Raw genomic sequence first — 16,236 nt, forward strand, 5'->3', positions numbered from 1 at the left:
ACTTCCAGAGCCATAGTCTCTTACGGTCACTCCTCTCTGCCATTACACTCCGTCTCGCCCCCACCAATGCCCTTCTTTCCCTGTGCATCTTCTGCCTCTCCATTCCAGGTTACCCCTCATATGGATGTTGCCTTCTTCACCTGCTCAGGCTGTGACACCCTATGCCTGGGGCCTTTCCGTGGGAAGGCCCCGACCACCTTGATCAGGATCTGACACCTCCAAGACAGGCTGGCCCTCTGTAGGGATGTCCTTCACACTGCTGGGGCCCTGATTCTCCACACCAGACTATCGCTACAGGGATACACTCCCAACTTTGCTCAGTTGTGATACCTATCCCACCTCCACCCCACCCCACCCTGTGGCTGCTTACCTCGTTCTGCCCTACCCAGTAGCTTTAGGACTGAATTTTGCAAATAGGAAACAAGAAAGGCACATAATGCAACAGTACATCATCTTAAAAATTACAGCATTACAGTAAGTCATGATATCTAGTAGGGCAAATTCTTGTTCTTATTGTTCTTCTTCAGGACTGTCTTGGATTATTCCTGGCCTTTGGTTCTCCAATTCCTTCTTTATTTGCAACTTGTTCATGAATATAATTCACTTGGATGAACAACCCTACCTTAACATTTTTGACCATTCCCAGCCTTAGCACTTCTATAACACATTTTTAACAAAACAGCTTTGGTACCTTACCATAAGAAGTTGCTTTTTACCAATTTCACTAGAAGCCCCTCAGCAAGAAATTTCTGTTAATGATGCAATATAAATCTCCTCTGTTTTTTCCCTTGAGCTGATCTCTAAACTAGGCTTGAAGACCACCAACAGTGTGTCAGGTGAGGTTTCGTGTAAGCTCTGGCATTTAGAATGGCCTTGAAAGAGGGCATTTCTACTGGTGGTAACCTAAGCAGGACAAAAACATATACGTGAGACAACTATCAACAAAAGCAACTGGATGCACAGGTCTGGAGTGCAGGGAAAGGTCAAGGCTGGAGATTCAAATTTGTGAACATCGATGTGTGGATGGCATTTACGGACGTGGAACTTGAGTTACCCAGATTAAGTAGAAGAGGGCTGAGCTTTAAACCCTGGCGAACTCCAACATTTAGAGGTCCAAAACCAGCAATGGAGGAACAGTGAAGAAAACCAGTGAGTGAGAGAGAGAGAGAGAAAGAGTGGTGCCCTGGGAGCAAAGTAAAGAAAAGCATTTCAAGAAGCAGAAAGTACTCAAATGTGTCAAATGCTGCTACATGGTAGTGTGAAGACTGAGAATTTTCCATTAGATTTGGAAAGACGGATGATTTTGGTAACCCAGAGAAAAGGCGTGTTGGTGTACAGGTAGGACTGAAAGTCTCAGAGGGGTAGGATGAAGAGAAGACAATCGTTCCTCAAGCACGCCAAAGTCTGTCCCCACCTCAGGGCCTTTACAGATGCTGTTTGATCGTCCTGAAACAGTTATTCCTCCAGACCTTTCCATGCACCTGCACATCCCTCAAGTCAGGGTGCAAGTCACCTCCTCTAAGAGGCCTTCCTTCACCATCCTAAAATAAGCATCCCTCCCTGCTAATTACTCTCTCTCCCCTCACCTTACTTTCTTTTAATAGTACTTAACAACTATTCTATTATTTCATTTACTTGTTTGTTGACTTCCCCCACAAGAATACAATAACCAAAGGAATAACACGTACAAATACTTCTTTTTAAGGACTTGTACATATTTCTAGGTGCATCATTCCTGGCAGATTTTCTAATACCTGAAGATATAACCTTATTGACTACAACTCTCTCACAGTGAAAAATCCACAATATAGCAACAAAGAAGGTCCATAACTTTACAACAACTGGCGAATCTCTTTTACCATCATTCTTCTGCCACAAAGCTTCCTACAGTTCTATGTCCTTGGTTATAACTCATCATCTGATTTTCTCACAGAACATTTTCACCTTAACCTTACTTCAGAGAAAAATTGTGCTAGTAAAATTAATACTGATTATAATTCTCATCTTCAATTTTTCACAACAAAGGCAAAGCATGCCCTAAATAAAGCTAGGTCATTCCCAAAGTTCTCAGAGAAATTAAAGTTGTGGAATACTTTAAATTAGAGATAATCTAGTCCAGTTCCTATCACACATGGAAACCAAGCCTCGTGGGTACATGTGATGCCGTCCACCAGTGAACTCCAAACCCCCGACTGCCAGCCTTGGGCAAAGTTAGAGACAGACATCTGGTTAACAACAAGGCCTTAGGTGAATAATAAAATGTCCTAATTATTAGGCATACTTTACAAACTGGACTTCTGCCATTTTGTAATGCACCACTTTGTTCCTGGAAAGCTCTATCTGTTGAGACTTTATCTCATTTAGTGGCTCCACGTCCAGAGTAAAGAGAGACCGTATTTTAGTTTAGAAACTAGTGGGGAGTACTTGCTTCAGTATCTCTAGGGAGGACACAGAACACACCTATGCCTGAATCCATATTAAAAACCTGTTAATCAGTTTATAACTTGCCAATAAAGTTCAGTCACAGTGTGTCACTGGATTAAATAAGAGAATTATAATAATCTTTTTAAGGTATCTTTTTGGATAGCAATTAAAATACTGTTACCATATGGTATATATTTTTCATGTACTAAAAGTATCCTTCCTACTTAATTTTGTTTTGGGGAAGGGAAATGGCAAGCAGGTAACTGAGGGATGGGTGTTCTGGAAGATCTATTAAACCCACAGGCAGGCTTAAAAAGCCAGTGTAGCCATAAGAGTAAAGAATGAGAGAGTTTCTTAGTGGCATTGCTGTGGACTGAGAGTGAGCAGCTGTGTGATTAGCTTCTAATAAATTGAGCAACAAAAAAAAAAAGAGAGAGAGGTTGGCCCTGTGGCATAGAGGTTAAGTTCGTGAGCTCTGCTTCGGCAGCCCAGGTTTGTGGGTTTGGATCCCAGGTGCAGACCTACAACACTGTCAGTCACGCTGTGACGGTGACCCACATATAAAGTGGAGGAAGACTGGCACAGATGTTAGCTCAGGGCCAATCTTCGACAAGCAAAAAAGAGGAAGACAGGCAAAAGATGTTAGCCCAGGGCTAATCTTCCTCAGTGGGGAAAAAAAAAAAAGAAAAAAGAGAAAGGAAGAAAGGTGAGGTCGGTCTTGCTGTTAAAATTACTTTTCAGTGGGAGAAAAATTATCAAATATTTATTGACTACTTACTGTTTTGAGTACATTTTTCAAAGGTCAGTGAAATAATTCTAAATGCCTCCACCTTCTAGAGCTGACAGACCATTTATGTTATCCTAAAAGAGTCTTTCTAACATCTAAAACAAATAATTCACTCAACAAACATGTTCTGAGTGGCCACTATGTGCTAGGCACCTTTCTAAGTGCTAGGGATAGAGCAGTAAATAAATTTCATGGATTTTATGTTCTCTCAGTGGAGAGAAACAAAGTAAATAAGTAAATGACTTAGTACTTTAGAAGCATCATAAGAGCTATCTTTCACTACTGGACCATGGTAAGTACTTTGGAGAAAAAAGAGAGCAGAAAAAGGGGATAAGACGTGAAGTAACTCACTTGTATTCATTGTACATGGCCTGTTTGTTTTATGATTGAGTAGATTTTATAATGTAACAAGATTCTTTTATAAAGGCATTCCTACATAAAGGGAATTTCAATATTCCATTTATAAATATTCCATTTATAAATAAGATAGAGAATATAACTTTAAATATTATTTAAAAATTAATTATTAGTATATCTCTACTCCAAGTATATTATTTAGATATCTATTATATACATATATATCATATTTATAATATATTTAATGACAAGTTCTTGGTCAAGAATATAATCTATAATGAATCAACACCAGGCCTTTCAGCTAAACACAATGTACTTTTAACTACTGCTTTATGAAGAGTTTTGAGGAAGGAACTTCTTTCTTAAGTGAAGCCTTACTAAATTGTGACGTTTCTAACAGTGAACCAACGATTTCAGGTAGCAATGATTTTCAATTCTAAAAAATATAATTAAGTTCACCGATCACCTCACTCTAAATTCATATAACGTAGGCTAAATCAAATAGAAATTTTGGTCATTAGTGTCATCAGTATACTAATCAAGATGTAACAATGCTTCATTTTCTTTTCTGATATAACGTGGAAAAGAATAGTAAAAAACTAAAACTCCTTGAGAAGAGCTGATTTCCAATTAAAAAAAAAAGTTTTACAAACAAAAACGTATACAAACTATTTCATTTCATTATGTTTTGGTTGTCTAGACTTCAATTTGGATAAGAAAACTTATAAAATGTAAATTAAAGATTTCGGCAGAATAAAGCTTACCTTCAGGCTGGTATGAGAACGTGGTTGACTTAATTCCTGAAATTTCCATTGCTCTGATCCAGGGGTCTCTCCACCTTTCTGAGTGTCAGGTGTAAGCAATCCATCTCCAGCAGGTAATGGGAAAATCCCTAATGATATAGGGCGCTCTTTTCTATTTGGAGAGGGGAGAAAAAATAAAGCATTCACTCATTTTCTTTCTTTCTTTCTTTTTTTTTGCTGAGGAAGATTCGTCCTGAGCTAACATCTGGGCCAATTTTCCTCCACTTTATATGTGGGTTGCCACCACACCATGGCTGGTGAGTGGTGTAGGTCTGCACCCAGGATCCAAACCTGTGAACCCAGGCTGCCAAAGTGGAACATACTGAACTCAACCATTATGCCAAGGGACCAGCCCAAGCATTTATTCATTTTTAATTTTTTATTCATCATGACTGTAAGTGATAAGTTTGTGCTGTCGGGGCTGGCCCCATGGCTGAGTGGTTAAGTTCGCGTGCTCCTCCACTGCAGGCGGCCCAGTGTTTCGTTGGTTCGAATCCTGGGTGCGGACATGGCATTGCTCATCAAACTACGCTGAGGCAGCGTCCCACATGCCACAACTAGAAGGACCCACAACGAAAAATATACAACTATGTACTGGGGGCCTTTGGGGAGAAAAAGGAAAAAAATAAAATCTTAAAAAAAAAAAGTTTGTGCTGTCTTTGCTTTAGAGACATCATTCTTAAATAATATCATCTGCCTATCTGAACAAGAGACTTACCAAAGAGAAAGGACAGAGTCTCAGAAGTTTAAATTAGCCTCAAGAAATCAACTAAAAAATGTAGTAAGAGGGGCCAGCCCAGTCATGTAGTGGTTAAGTTCATGCACTCTGATTCAGCAGCCCAGGGTTCGTAGATTTGGATCCTGGGCGGGGACCTACACACTGCTCATCAAGCCACGCTGTGGTGGCATCCCACATACAAAACAGAGGAAGACAGCCACAGATGTTAGCTCAGTAACAATCTTCCTCAAGCAAAAAGAGGAAGATTGGCAACAGAGGTTAGCTCAGGGCAAATCATCCTCATCGAAAAAAAAAGTAAAAAAGAAAAAAGTAGTAAGTAATGGTTTAGGACATCTTGTAAGTTACTGATGAGTTCCTTGCCCAGGAAGCAGTTTCTGATCGGCTTTCACAATGAGAAGAGCTGCTAAGTTTTCACTCATGGTTAGGTTAGCCCTAGGGGAACTTGCAACCTCCTCCTCTGGAAGTGACCCCAATCCCTGTTTCTAGACTTCCCAAATCCTCACACTAATCCCTAGGTGTTTACCCAAGCCTCTTCAAGGTACGCCTTTTCTGCCTAAAGGAAAATCATATGATCTAAATCAGGGCTACTGATTAAATGTTAAAAATTGCTCAAAAAGCAGGAAAAGTTGTATTTTTTCTATAGAACCCATATACATGAGTTCGTTTCAATCACAGTACATATGAGAAAACGATTGTCAGTTTTTCCAAACAAGGAGGCCAAAAAATTCTATGAAAGACTGTAGAGTTTCCAATGCTTTGTGGGAAATTTCAATGAATTCGAGTTACAATTTTAATAATAAAAGAATTTCAACAAGAAAGACATCCCTTGTTGACGAATAGAAGATTCCAAATCAAAGGGCTTTTAGAGGGTGGAACAAGCCTACTAACAGGTCATCCTGGGTCATTAACTCAAAATGGGGAAACTGGTGAGAAACGAGACACTGAAGGTTTGGGGGCTCCTGGAACTCGTATCTCTACTGGTAAGAATGTAAGTTAGAATAGAAACACTGAAGTTATAAATAAAAGTGGGAAAATATTCAGTTCTGCTAAATAAGTCTTTTGTTCTGTAAACTCACTTTTATACCAAGAAACTTAAGCCACTTTTGAAATGTGTCCTCATTTAACACAAAGGGTATGCTCTGTCTTTCCTAACAACAATCAGAAAGGATTCGTAAAACTGTCAGAATACCTTCTTAAAGGTGAGGTGAAGCAAAAGAGTTGAGGGACTGCAGTTTATTAAAGTTGTATGCACAAGGAAATAACACAGGACTTTCTCTATCAGCGAGAGTAAATTATGCAACACTTCTTCACACTTGGGGTACTTTTCCTATTTGATCTGGGAGGAAAAATCAAATGCAGGTAGGCAGCACAATAAAAGCCTAGATTTTAATACCAAATCTAAGTTTGTGACTACAAGCTGCCAGAACCAAATGACAAAAATTAAAGTAACTAGTCAACTATTCTGTTTATACCAGTTATTCCCAAATGCTGGTTCAGCAATAAAGTTTCCATAAGTCCGCGGCCAAAAGAGGCATCACTTTTTATACCCTTATTGGATTACATAGTACATATTGTACACATATCCACATACCATAGAACCTGTTCTTTCTGGAGAATGACTAACCCTTTTCTACATCTTTTCTGCTTCTCTGATTTTAAAATGCCCTTTCACCAAATGATGCTGACAATGATTAGAAAGTTACTTTATTTTAATGTCCATACTTGACAAAATAAAGTTGTTAACAGATGTTTACCCCTCAGTTTTGGGGGAACATATTTTGGGAACTGAAAATCTAAGGGTCTATGAGCTACTAGATGACTTATTTATTTTTTAACATATCTTAATGACTCAAGCAAAAAAGTGACTGGGAATTTAATCAGATAGAGTTCAGTGGAAAGCTCTCTAACCCAAAATGCAAAGAGAACCAGGCAGATAATACAGACTTCATGCAAATCCATCACACTGCTAAGAGAAATCAAAATACAGGTCAGTCACTAGAATTATCTTCCTATATGAATAACAACACATTCATTTTCACACAGATCAAATACTGAAAAAGTGTAAAACTATTCGGGGGAAGGAGTCTGCCGCGGATCCAAGTCTTACTTTCCTATACCTGTGAACTAAATCTACACTCCAAAATAGAGTAGAATTCACACCACTTTGTATCGCTCTATGAATCATTCAGAAACTGCTCTACAGGAGGGAACTTTTCTTCAGAGACTGATAGCTGTCTGTCAAGAGGGTCAACTACGCTCTGGGTTACATTGTCCCAACTCTGGAAAAATAATATTACTACATACATCGCTTCTCTCCTTATTTTACTAAGTTACATAAAAGTTGGGGGAGGGAGAAGGACATGTAATTATGGAAATCAATTAGAATCCTACTTTCAAAAAGAAACCCTAAAAGGTAAACATTAGTCCTTTACTGTGTTGGTTTGCATGGCTGGTACAATATTTATTAAATGTTTCAGTAAAACTCACAGAAGAAACAAAAGAATGGTGTACATGTAGAAAAACATTAAGTGGGAAATTTAAACCTCAGTTGTTTCAATACGCTATTACTGTCTAGAAACAAAGTTATCATCAACTATCAGAATCCTTGTCATATTATTTTAAAAACTGTCTTAGTTTCATATATCCATTTTTAGTTGGTTATTTAAAGGTTGCCTTACATGTATAAAGAATTTCACAAAAGTGTTTTGAAACAGTTTTTTGCTATATTCACATTTAAAATAAATAATCATTAATACAATCTATTATATATATAAAGGGCAGTAAAAAGGGTTACATTTGTCCACCACTCACCATCTGGCAAGCACTGAGATGGATAACTTATTTGCATATCTCATTTAATCCTCGTAAGGAAACAGGGATTGTTTTCCCAGGTCTCAGCTTAGGAAAAGTGATGCTCAGACTTTAGGCACTAGTAATTGGCAGAGATAAGAATCAAAGACCTGTTTGACTCCAAGGAACTACTTACTTCTTGACAATTTAATCTTAATATTGAACACTCTGATATCTTTACTCAGTCAGATCAACAGCAACTTCTGTGTCAAGGAACTTTTTGAAATTAATCATAAGTTGTTTTATCAATAAAATAGCTGGAGCTCAAAAAGCTCTGCTAAAAATAAGGTACATAAAGGTAACTATGAAAATTATTTACTTGTTTAAATTACTATATATCTTGCAACTGATTAAATACAAAATAATCATCTCGCTTGATTTTTAAGACCACCCAGTGGGGTAAGAAACTCAGAGGAGGAAACTCAGGCACAGAGAGATTAAGCAACTTGCCAAAGGTCCTCCAGCTCACACGTGCAGAGCATGTGTCCCCAGGCAGTCCACCTCCAAAGCCTCTTCCCCCACACAGCGCTGCATAGCACAGCCCGGCACTGCTTTCTCCAACAAACCGAAACCTGACAGCCCTTTAAAACCAGTCTTAGTTTAACATTCTACATAATCTTGAGTTAATGTATTTTTAATCTCCTAAAAGCCTATATATACATTTAGACATGTTTTATGTACTAAAATATACACAAGTAAGGAGATTTCTCTCAGTTTTTATCAAATCAGGAAAGAAAATAAATGACCAAATATCTAGTTTTAGACCATAGATGCAATTTAATTTCGGGGCCTTAAACAAATATTGGATGTGAACTGATCTATGAATAAAAAAGAACACATTGAGCGAATTTACTACTTTAATTCATCTTAATTTATCTAAATCCACAATTAGGAGTTGAGTATTTTAAGTAAACACTTAAATAATAAAAGCTATACACTATGAACTTTCATTTAAACCATGCACAAAGCAGAAATCGGAACAAGTCAGATAGTTTTAGTTTGACGAGTTAGAAAACAAAAGAATCCAAAACCTTAATCCTCTAATGTAGAAGTCGGTTCGTACAGGGTGCAAGGAGAGCGAACAGCAGAAAAGCCATGGAGATTAATGACTACCCCCGCGAGCAGGCATGGGTATTTGTCACCCAAGTCTCCAAAGAAAGGGCAACATCTGACCAAACAATAGTGAATGGGCCTTGTAAAGCTTTCACAACTTTGATGTGTAAATAATGGAGAAAATATACATTCCTTGCCCTAACGGTTTAAATCCTTTCCCTTTAAAATATATTTTGTTTTAGGAGAAAAATATTTAAATTGTCAATTCCCATGAGCTACTATCAAAAATTGCAAAAATGATGCATGAACTTTCCTCAGTCAAAGGATAATTGGAAGAAAATAAACACCTACGGCCTATGTCTAAACGACTGCAGGTCCCAGCATAAAGATATCTGTCCCTAAATGTTCAGATGCTGACAGCAGAGGCTGTAACACTTGGACCCGTGCTCTACTCTTGCTCTCCCTTTACTCCTGGAACACTCTGCTTAAAACAAGACCACACTGACCTTGTACTTGTGTATAAGTACAAGATGAAAATCCTTTTCTTAAGTCGGTGGTTTCCGAATACAAAGCAGTGTCTCTAAGTGATGGCCTATAAATTGCTATAAATAAGAATAGAAATCCTAGCTTCAGGCCATTTTCCATTGTTTCAATCTGCAACAGAAATGGTTATAAAGCAGACCCGTGAAGCTAAAAATTTGAGAAAAGCCAACTAAACAGGGGCTTCTAAGAGAGACTAGAGTACCTGAGTATCCTTGGTAGGTTCTGCGTCAGAGCTGGCACACCGGTAGAAATAGAAAAGTGCACAAGCAGCAAAACAGAGAGAGAGACTAAGATAGCAGAATTAATGACCACCGCCCCGCCAACAAAGCCAAACACAAACAGCAGCATGCATCCAGGACTCATGGCGCTGTGCTGGCATGGTGAAACACCCGAACCAGGAGGCCTATACAAGGGCCAAACGGGTATCTTTGTAGTGAGGATCTGTCATTCAGCTGCTGCCACAAAAACAATGCCATCAGCAGCAGCTTTCCACTCCATCCTGCAGCAGCTCCGGAGCGATGACGTCATCCCGTTCTCCCCACCTCATAACCATAGGGCTGCTGCTCCCAGCATTTATGCAGCAATCCAGAGCGACAGCCAGCCTATTAACTATTTTCCTCTCCACTAAGAGTCTTGGCTTAGCTCATTGGCTACAATGCTTGGAGATCTACATAATTTATTCACACTCCTACATCAAACAGAAGTCTAGCTAACCCTTTCAAACATGCTTCTCTGTAACAAAAAGGACTTTAAACCACTTATACAGGAGAAATGAAAAATATTCAGCATTCTCACGAATCAGAAAAATTTAAACCTAGTGTAACCTCCATTAAGTATTAGAAAACAATCAAAATATGCTGCTTCTATGGCATGGCTCACAATTTACCTCTTCAATAGTGAAGGCTGTTTGTATTTTTCTATGCTGTTCTCTCCTATAGCATTCCAACCACAGTAGAGAGCTTTTTGAATCAGCCTATCTATTGTTCCAGGATTAAAGAACAGAGAGAAACAGAAACAGACAGATTATTTCACTTTGTCTCAAGGCAAAACGTGTAACAAAGCTTACCTAATTCTACTGTGAGCTGTGGACTCTAGTTGATCGCTCCCTGAGAGCTGATGAAGTTTTGTTCTTTCTAAGTGTTCCATATAATTATGGATCATCTATTTTGAAGAAAGAAAAAAATACACAAAACTTTAAGACTAATACCTGGAATAAAAACACAGTGTTTTAACAAAGGTAACATTTTTGTATAAATTTTTTATCAGACTACCTACAGTTGCATATAAAAGAATATTAAGAATGAAATTTTTTTAATGGCAAAGGAATATACATTTAAGGATGCTGTTGTTCATAAAAGTAGCCAACATGCTGCTCAGCATGGCAAAAAACCGTTTTTTACAGTATGTGATGCTATTAAATGATATCATTTTGACATAAATAATACAAACGAAATACAGACATTGGGGAAGAGGTGATAAGAGGCTACTAGTTAAAAATAACAGGGCATCTGAGAAATCCATTCACTAAAATGGGAAACAACAAATAAATTAACATAAAACTTGAGAAGAAATCAAACCCTTATGTGATGATCTTTTCCATTTTACAAAGGATTCACAGAGTAAAGATCACTTTCAATTTAATTAAGAAATTTAATTTAAATTAAATATCAAGATGTTTATTTCTTATGTCTACAGATTTAGTTGAAAGAATGCTAAAATATTTTCTCTTTTGTTTGACTGCAAATTTACTGGTCTCATTACTTAATACAATCATTTATAATAACGATAGCAAATTAAAACAAGTGAAAAGTCAGAGCACTTTGATTTTGAGTCTTGGATAGGGCATCATATGATAGACACGCTGGATATGGAAGTGAAAACTTCAAGAATATCAAGTATATAAATTGCCAAGAAATTCTACAGTCCTATTTGATTCCTGATAATCCACACTTTCACTTTTAAGAAGCCTAAATCTGGCATTAAAAAATGTAAAATACAACAAAGTTCAATCATAAAATTAAAAAGCCTTTACTAGATACTAACATGATATGAATAAGAAAAAAGTGAATTTTAAAAAATAAGAAAAGGTATGTTAGCAATTTAAAGTAATGTAAATATTAAGAGTAGGCAAGAAAGGCTGAAGTCTTTCTTGGGACTATTCCTTGAATTCTTAAAACTGTAGCATATAATAGCTTTAGAAGTTTCTATACTTTAGCTGTATGAAGACAGGTTTCAATCTCAATATAACCTAAAATATGCATTGTAGCATATTGGAAGGATAACCATTGAAAGAAACAAAATTTTAAACAAATTTTTTAAATTTATTTTTTTAAAGTATGCTTCTATGAAAATTTTACAACATGCATGAATGTACAAAAATTAAGAAATGTAAATCAATTTGAAAGTGGTATTTACTTCAAATAAACAAAAAGCTGAACTCTGATGCATGAATAAGATGAGTAATTTTATCAACTCAAACATTATCAAAGAATCAAACTGCTCCCCAATTAAGACTAATCCAAACAAGAAATGTATCAGACACAGAAAGATGAAAACAGAATCACATGGATATGGCATGTGAAACCATTTTTAAAACTTTTAAATTTATATACTTTTTATTTTAAAATTACAGATTTTCCCTTTATCGCCTATTAAAGAACAGTTTTGCAGAAATACAATTTTTGTTGTGTCTGCAAACCATAAATAGTGAGCTGTTTTCTTCTTGTATCAGGAAGAACTTTAAGGAAAAAATTAAAATGAGACTAATAGGGACCAGCCTGGTGCTGTAGTGGTTAAGTTGGTGCACTCCACTTTGGCGGTTTGGGGTTCACTGGTTAGGATCCTGGGCGTAGACCTACACACCACTCATCAAGCCATGCTGTGGCAGTGTCCCACACACAAAACAGAGGAAGACTGGCACAGATGTTAGCTTTGCAACAATCTTCTTTAAGCAAAAAGAGGAGGATTGGCAACAGATGTTAGCTAAGGGCCAATCTTCCTCATCAAAAAAAAAAAAAAGAGAGAGAGAGAGACTTATAGAACAAAGTGATGTTTGGGCCAAACAGATGGTATGAATTTAAATTTTCAAAAAGTTTTAGAAAACCTAAGTTGAATTCTTATACACTGGATAATCATATGAAATTGATTAGTTCAACTGGAAGAATCTAAGTTTCTTTAAGCATTCAGATGAAGAAAATAGAAACCTTCCTTGAATTGCTTTTATAGTAATCTATTTATTCAATATAGAAAAATAAAAAGAACTCTAAATAAATGCAAAGGCAGAATCATTTCTACCCCAAAATAATCCATTCTATAGATTGATTCTTGTCTTAAATAATTAAAATTGTTTTAATTTAGAAAAAAATTGTCAAACTTCTTCAAATGACTGATCCCAAGTAACTGCAGATATAGCATTCTGACATTCCAAAATGGTCTAGATACAGTCATGCGCCACATAAAGATATTTTGGTCAACATGGACAGCACATATGATGGTGGTCCCATAAGATTATAATGTAGCTGAAAAATTCCTACCGCGTAGTGATGTTGTAACATTGTAGGTTTTCATTAATAGAGAGGAATGTTCATGGTGCATTACCTGCTTACAAGTAAATCTATGATGTTTTTGATCATAGAAACAAACCTCATGGACATAGTTCTGAGAGTGACACCTCCCCAAGAAGAGCCTCAGGCAGGTCCTTCAGGAGGTATTCCAGAAGAAGGCAGTATTATCATAGGAGATGACAGCTCCATGCATATTATTTGTCCTTGAAGACCTTCCAGTGGGACAAGATGTGGAGGTGGAAGACAGTGATATTGATGATCCTGACCCTGTGTAGGCTTAGGCTAATGTGTGTCCCTGAGGTTTTTTTTTTTTTTTTAAAAAAGATTGGCGCCTAAGCTGACAACAGTTGCCAATCTTCTTCTTCTTTTTTTTATTCTTCTCCCCAGTACATAGTTGTGGATTCTAGTTGTGAGTGCCTCTGGCTGTGCTATGTGGGACGCCGCCTCAGCATGGCCTGATGAGTGGTGCCATGTCTGCGCCCAGGATCCAAACTGGAGAAAGCCTGGACCACTGAAGCGGAGCGCAGGAACTTAACCACTCGGCCACAGGGCCAACCCCTGTGTCTTAGTTTTTAACAAAGAAGTTTAAAAAGAAAAAACAAATCTAATATGAAAAAAGCTTATAGAATAAGGATTTAAAGAAAGAAAATATTTTGTACAGCTGTACAATGTGCTTGTGTTTTAAGCTAAGCGTGATTACAAAAGAGTCAAAAAGTTTAAAAATAATTTAAAAGTTTATAAAGTAAAAAAGTTACAGTAGGCTAAGGTTAATTTATTATTGAAGAAAAATATTTTTTTATAAATTTAGTGTAGCCTAAGTATACAGTGTTCATAAACTCCACAGTAGTGTCTAGTAACATCCTAGGCTTCACATTCACTCACCACTCACTCACTGACTTACCCAGAGCAACTTCCAGTCCTACAAGCTCCATTCCTGGTAAGTGCCCTATACAGGTGGACCATTTTTTATCTTTTATACCGCATTTTTACTCTACCTTTCCTATGTTTAGATATGTTTAGATACACAAATACTTTTATGCCATTGTGTTACAACTGCCTACAGTATTCAGCACAGTAAGATGCTATACACGTTTGTTGCCTAGGAGCAGGAAGTAGGCTATTCCATATAGCCTAGGTATGTAGTAGGCCATACCATCCAGCTTTGTGTAAGTGCACTCTATGATGTTCACACAATGACAAAATTGCCTAATGATGCATTTCTTGAATGTATCCCGGTCGTTAAGCAATGCATGACTGTGAGGAAATTGGTTCCAAGCCAACTAAACTAGCACTTAATAGGAGAGAAGAGTAACAACAAAATGGCAGCTAACATTTATTGAGCACCAAATACAAGTCAGCCAGTGCATTTACAGTCATTGTTTCATTTAATCCTTACAATAATATTACGATTTTATAGATAAACTCCAGCTTAAGGAGGTTAAAATAGCTTGCCCAATTTGACCAGTTAGTTAATGATCAACTGTCTTCTACGTGCCATTAGCTGGTTGGCTTTGGGGCCAGAACTCAGGTCCCCCTGACTTCATCATCTGAGCAGTTCAGCAGTATAGGACTCATGCTGTATCTGCCCTTTTAGTCAATTTTCTAGGCAGGCAATAAGCTCATTGTCCTTTCTTCCTCACACCCACAAGAAAATCCCACACCCTAAAGCATTTCCTGACGTCTGAAATAAAATATGCACTATACTCTATAAAAGCACAAAAAAGTAGAAAAAATAAACTGCATATAAAAATTTAAATTTTAATTACAGGTCTTCACAATGTAGCTCTGGTTTTCACAAAAAGTGAGTGGGACGGCAGGATCAGTGCTGCTGGACAGAAGAGTGTAAAACAGGGCATGCTTTAGATAATCCACTATCAGGTCCGCCAGTCCCATCCCTGCTGATCTCAGAACAACAATTCTCAATTTTCTCAGGTATGCATGTTAATTCACACATATTCAGGAGCCAATTCAGCAAAGAGCTGGAACCATGAAGAAGGATCCCAAGCACACTGTCTGGAAAATGCCAACTCCTCTTCTGCCTAAAGAAATCTTCACAGCAAGGCTGACTGGCAGCTCTGGCTCAAATTGAAAAGCAAAGCAACAGTGAGGCTTTGGAGACAAGTGGCATGGATCCCTTTCATCATGTTGGCCTTGAATCTTTCCATATGCAGCCCAAGAACCATCCAGCTATATCTGCCAAGCCGCTAGTCTTAAAGTTGTTGAGATGTCATAAACCAAAGAGGCACAGGAAAATTTCTAGTGCATTTAACATCCATGTGTTCCATAACCTAAAAGTTATTGAAAATTTAGGCAAGAGAATCAGACAGACCTAGGTTCAAATTTAGTCACACACTAGCATGGAATTTAGGACAAGTCAATTCATAATTTCAATCTGTAAAATGGGGATGGATGATAAGAGTTTGGTCAGAGGATGAAGTGAGAATACATTTAAACACTCCCTGATGTAACACCCAGGGGTCAAGTTTTTGGTGATTAATATAAGAGTATGTACCCATCTGGCCCAAGTGCCTTACAATTAACTTGATGTTTTTATTTCCTCCACTGCCCTCTTCAAGGCATGTCTTCTTTTAAGCAAATTCAGTAACATGGACAAAATTTTAGATTTGATTAGAAAACAGTTATTCACGTTACAAAAAGAGCCATAGCAGATTTCCCTTAAGCAGCAAGCAATGTGTTTAATAACAGTGCTTTTTTTTTTTTGAGGAAGATTAGCCCTGAGCTAACTACTGCCAATCCTCCTGTTTTTGCTGAGGAAGACTGGTCCCGAGCTAACATCCATGCCCATCTTCCTCTACTTTACACCTGGGACACTGACCACAGCATGGCTTTTGCCAAGCAGTGCCATGTTCGCACCTGGGATCTGAACCAGCGAACCCCGGGCCGCCGAGAAGCAGAACATGCAAACTTAACCGCTGCGCCACGAGGCCGGCCCCAACAGTGCTATTTAAATAACTTTTTTGTATGCCTGTAAAAACGGTTACCTTAGTTGGAAGTAATAGTGAAAAGACTAAGGTTAAATCCTTCAGACTTCCTTTCCCTGAAGGTTTCCAGAATTCACCTTTAAAGGACACCTGGTTCTTTAGCATTGGATATCTA

At 37.6% G+C, this 16,236-nt stretch overlaps 1 protein-coding gene across 9 annotated transcripts in view; it reads right to left on the minus strand.

Moving 5' to 3' along the window:
• SPAG9 (sperm associated antigen 9) overlaps positions 1-16,236 on the minus strand; it is a 126,868-nt gene that overhangs the window by 58,437 nt on the left and 52,195 nt on the right. For 5 of the 9 annotated variants that reach the window (XM_023652784.2, XM_023652782.2, XM_023652781.2 and 2 more), the window contains 2 exons: positions 10,623-10,717; positions 4,333-4,483 (listed from right to left, as the gene is read on the minus strand). In XM_023652784.2, the coding sequence (XP_023508552.1) occupies positions 4,333-4,483; positions 10,623-10,717 (246 nt within the window). Of the gene's footprint in view, positions 1-4,332; positions 4,484-9,758; positions 10,228-10,622; positions 10,718-16,236 lie in introns of those variants that run through there. The other 4 variants (XM_005597496.4, XM_070226303.1, XM_005597498.4 and 1 more) reach the window with 3 other exon arrangements.

Source organism: Equus caballus, chromosome 11 (genome assembly GCF_041296265.1).
Source record: "Equus caballus isolate H_3958 breed thoroughbred chromosome 11, TB-T2T, whole genome shotgun sequence".
NCBI lineage: Eukaryota > Metazoa > Chordata > Mammalia > Perissodactyla > Equidae > Equus > Equus caballus.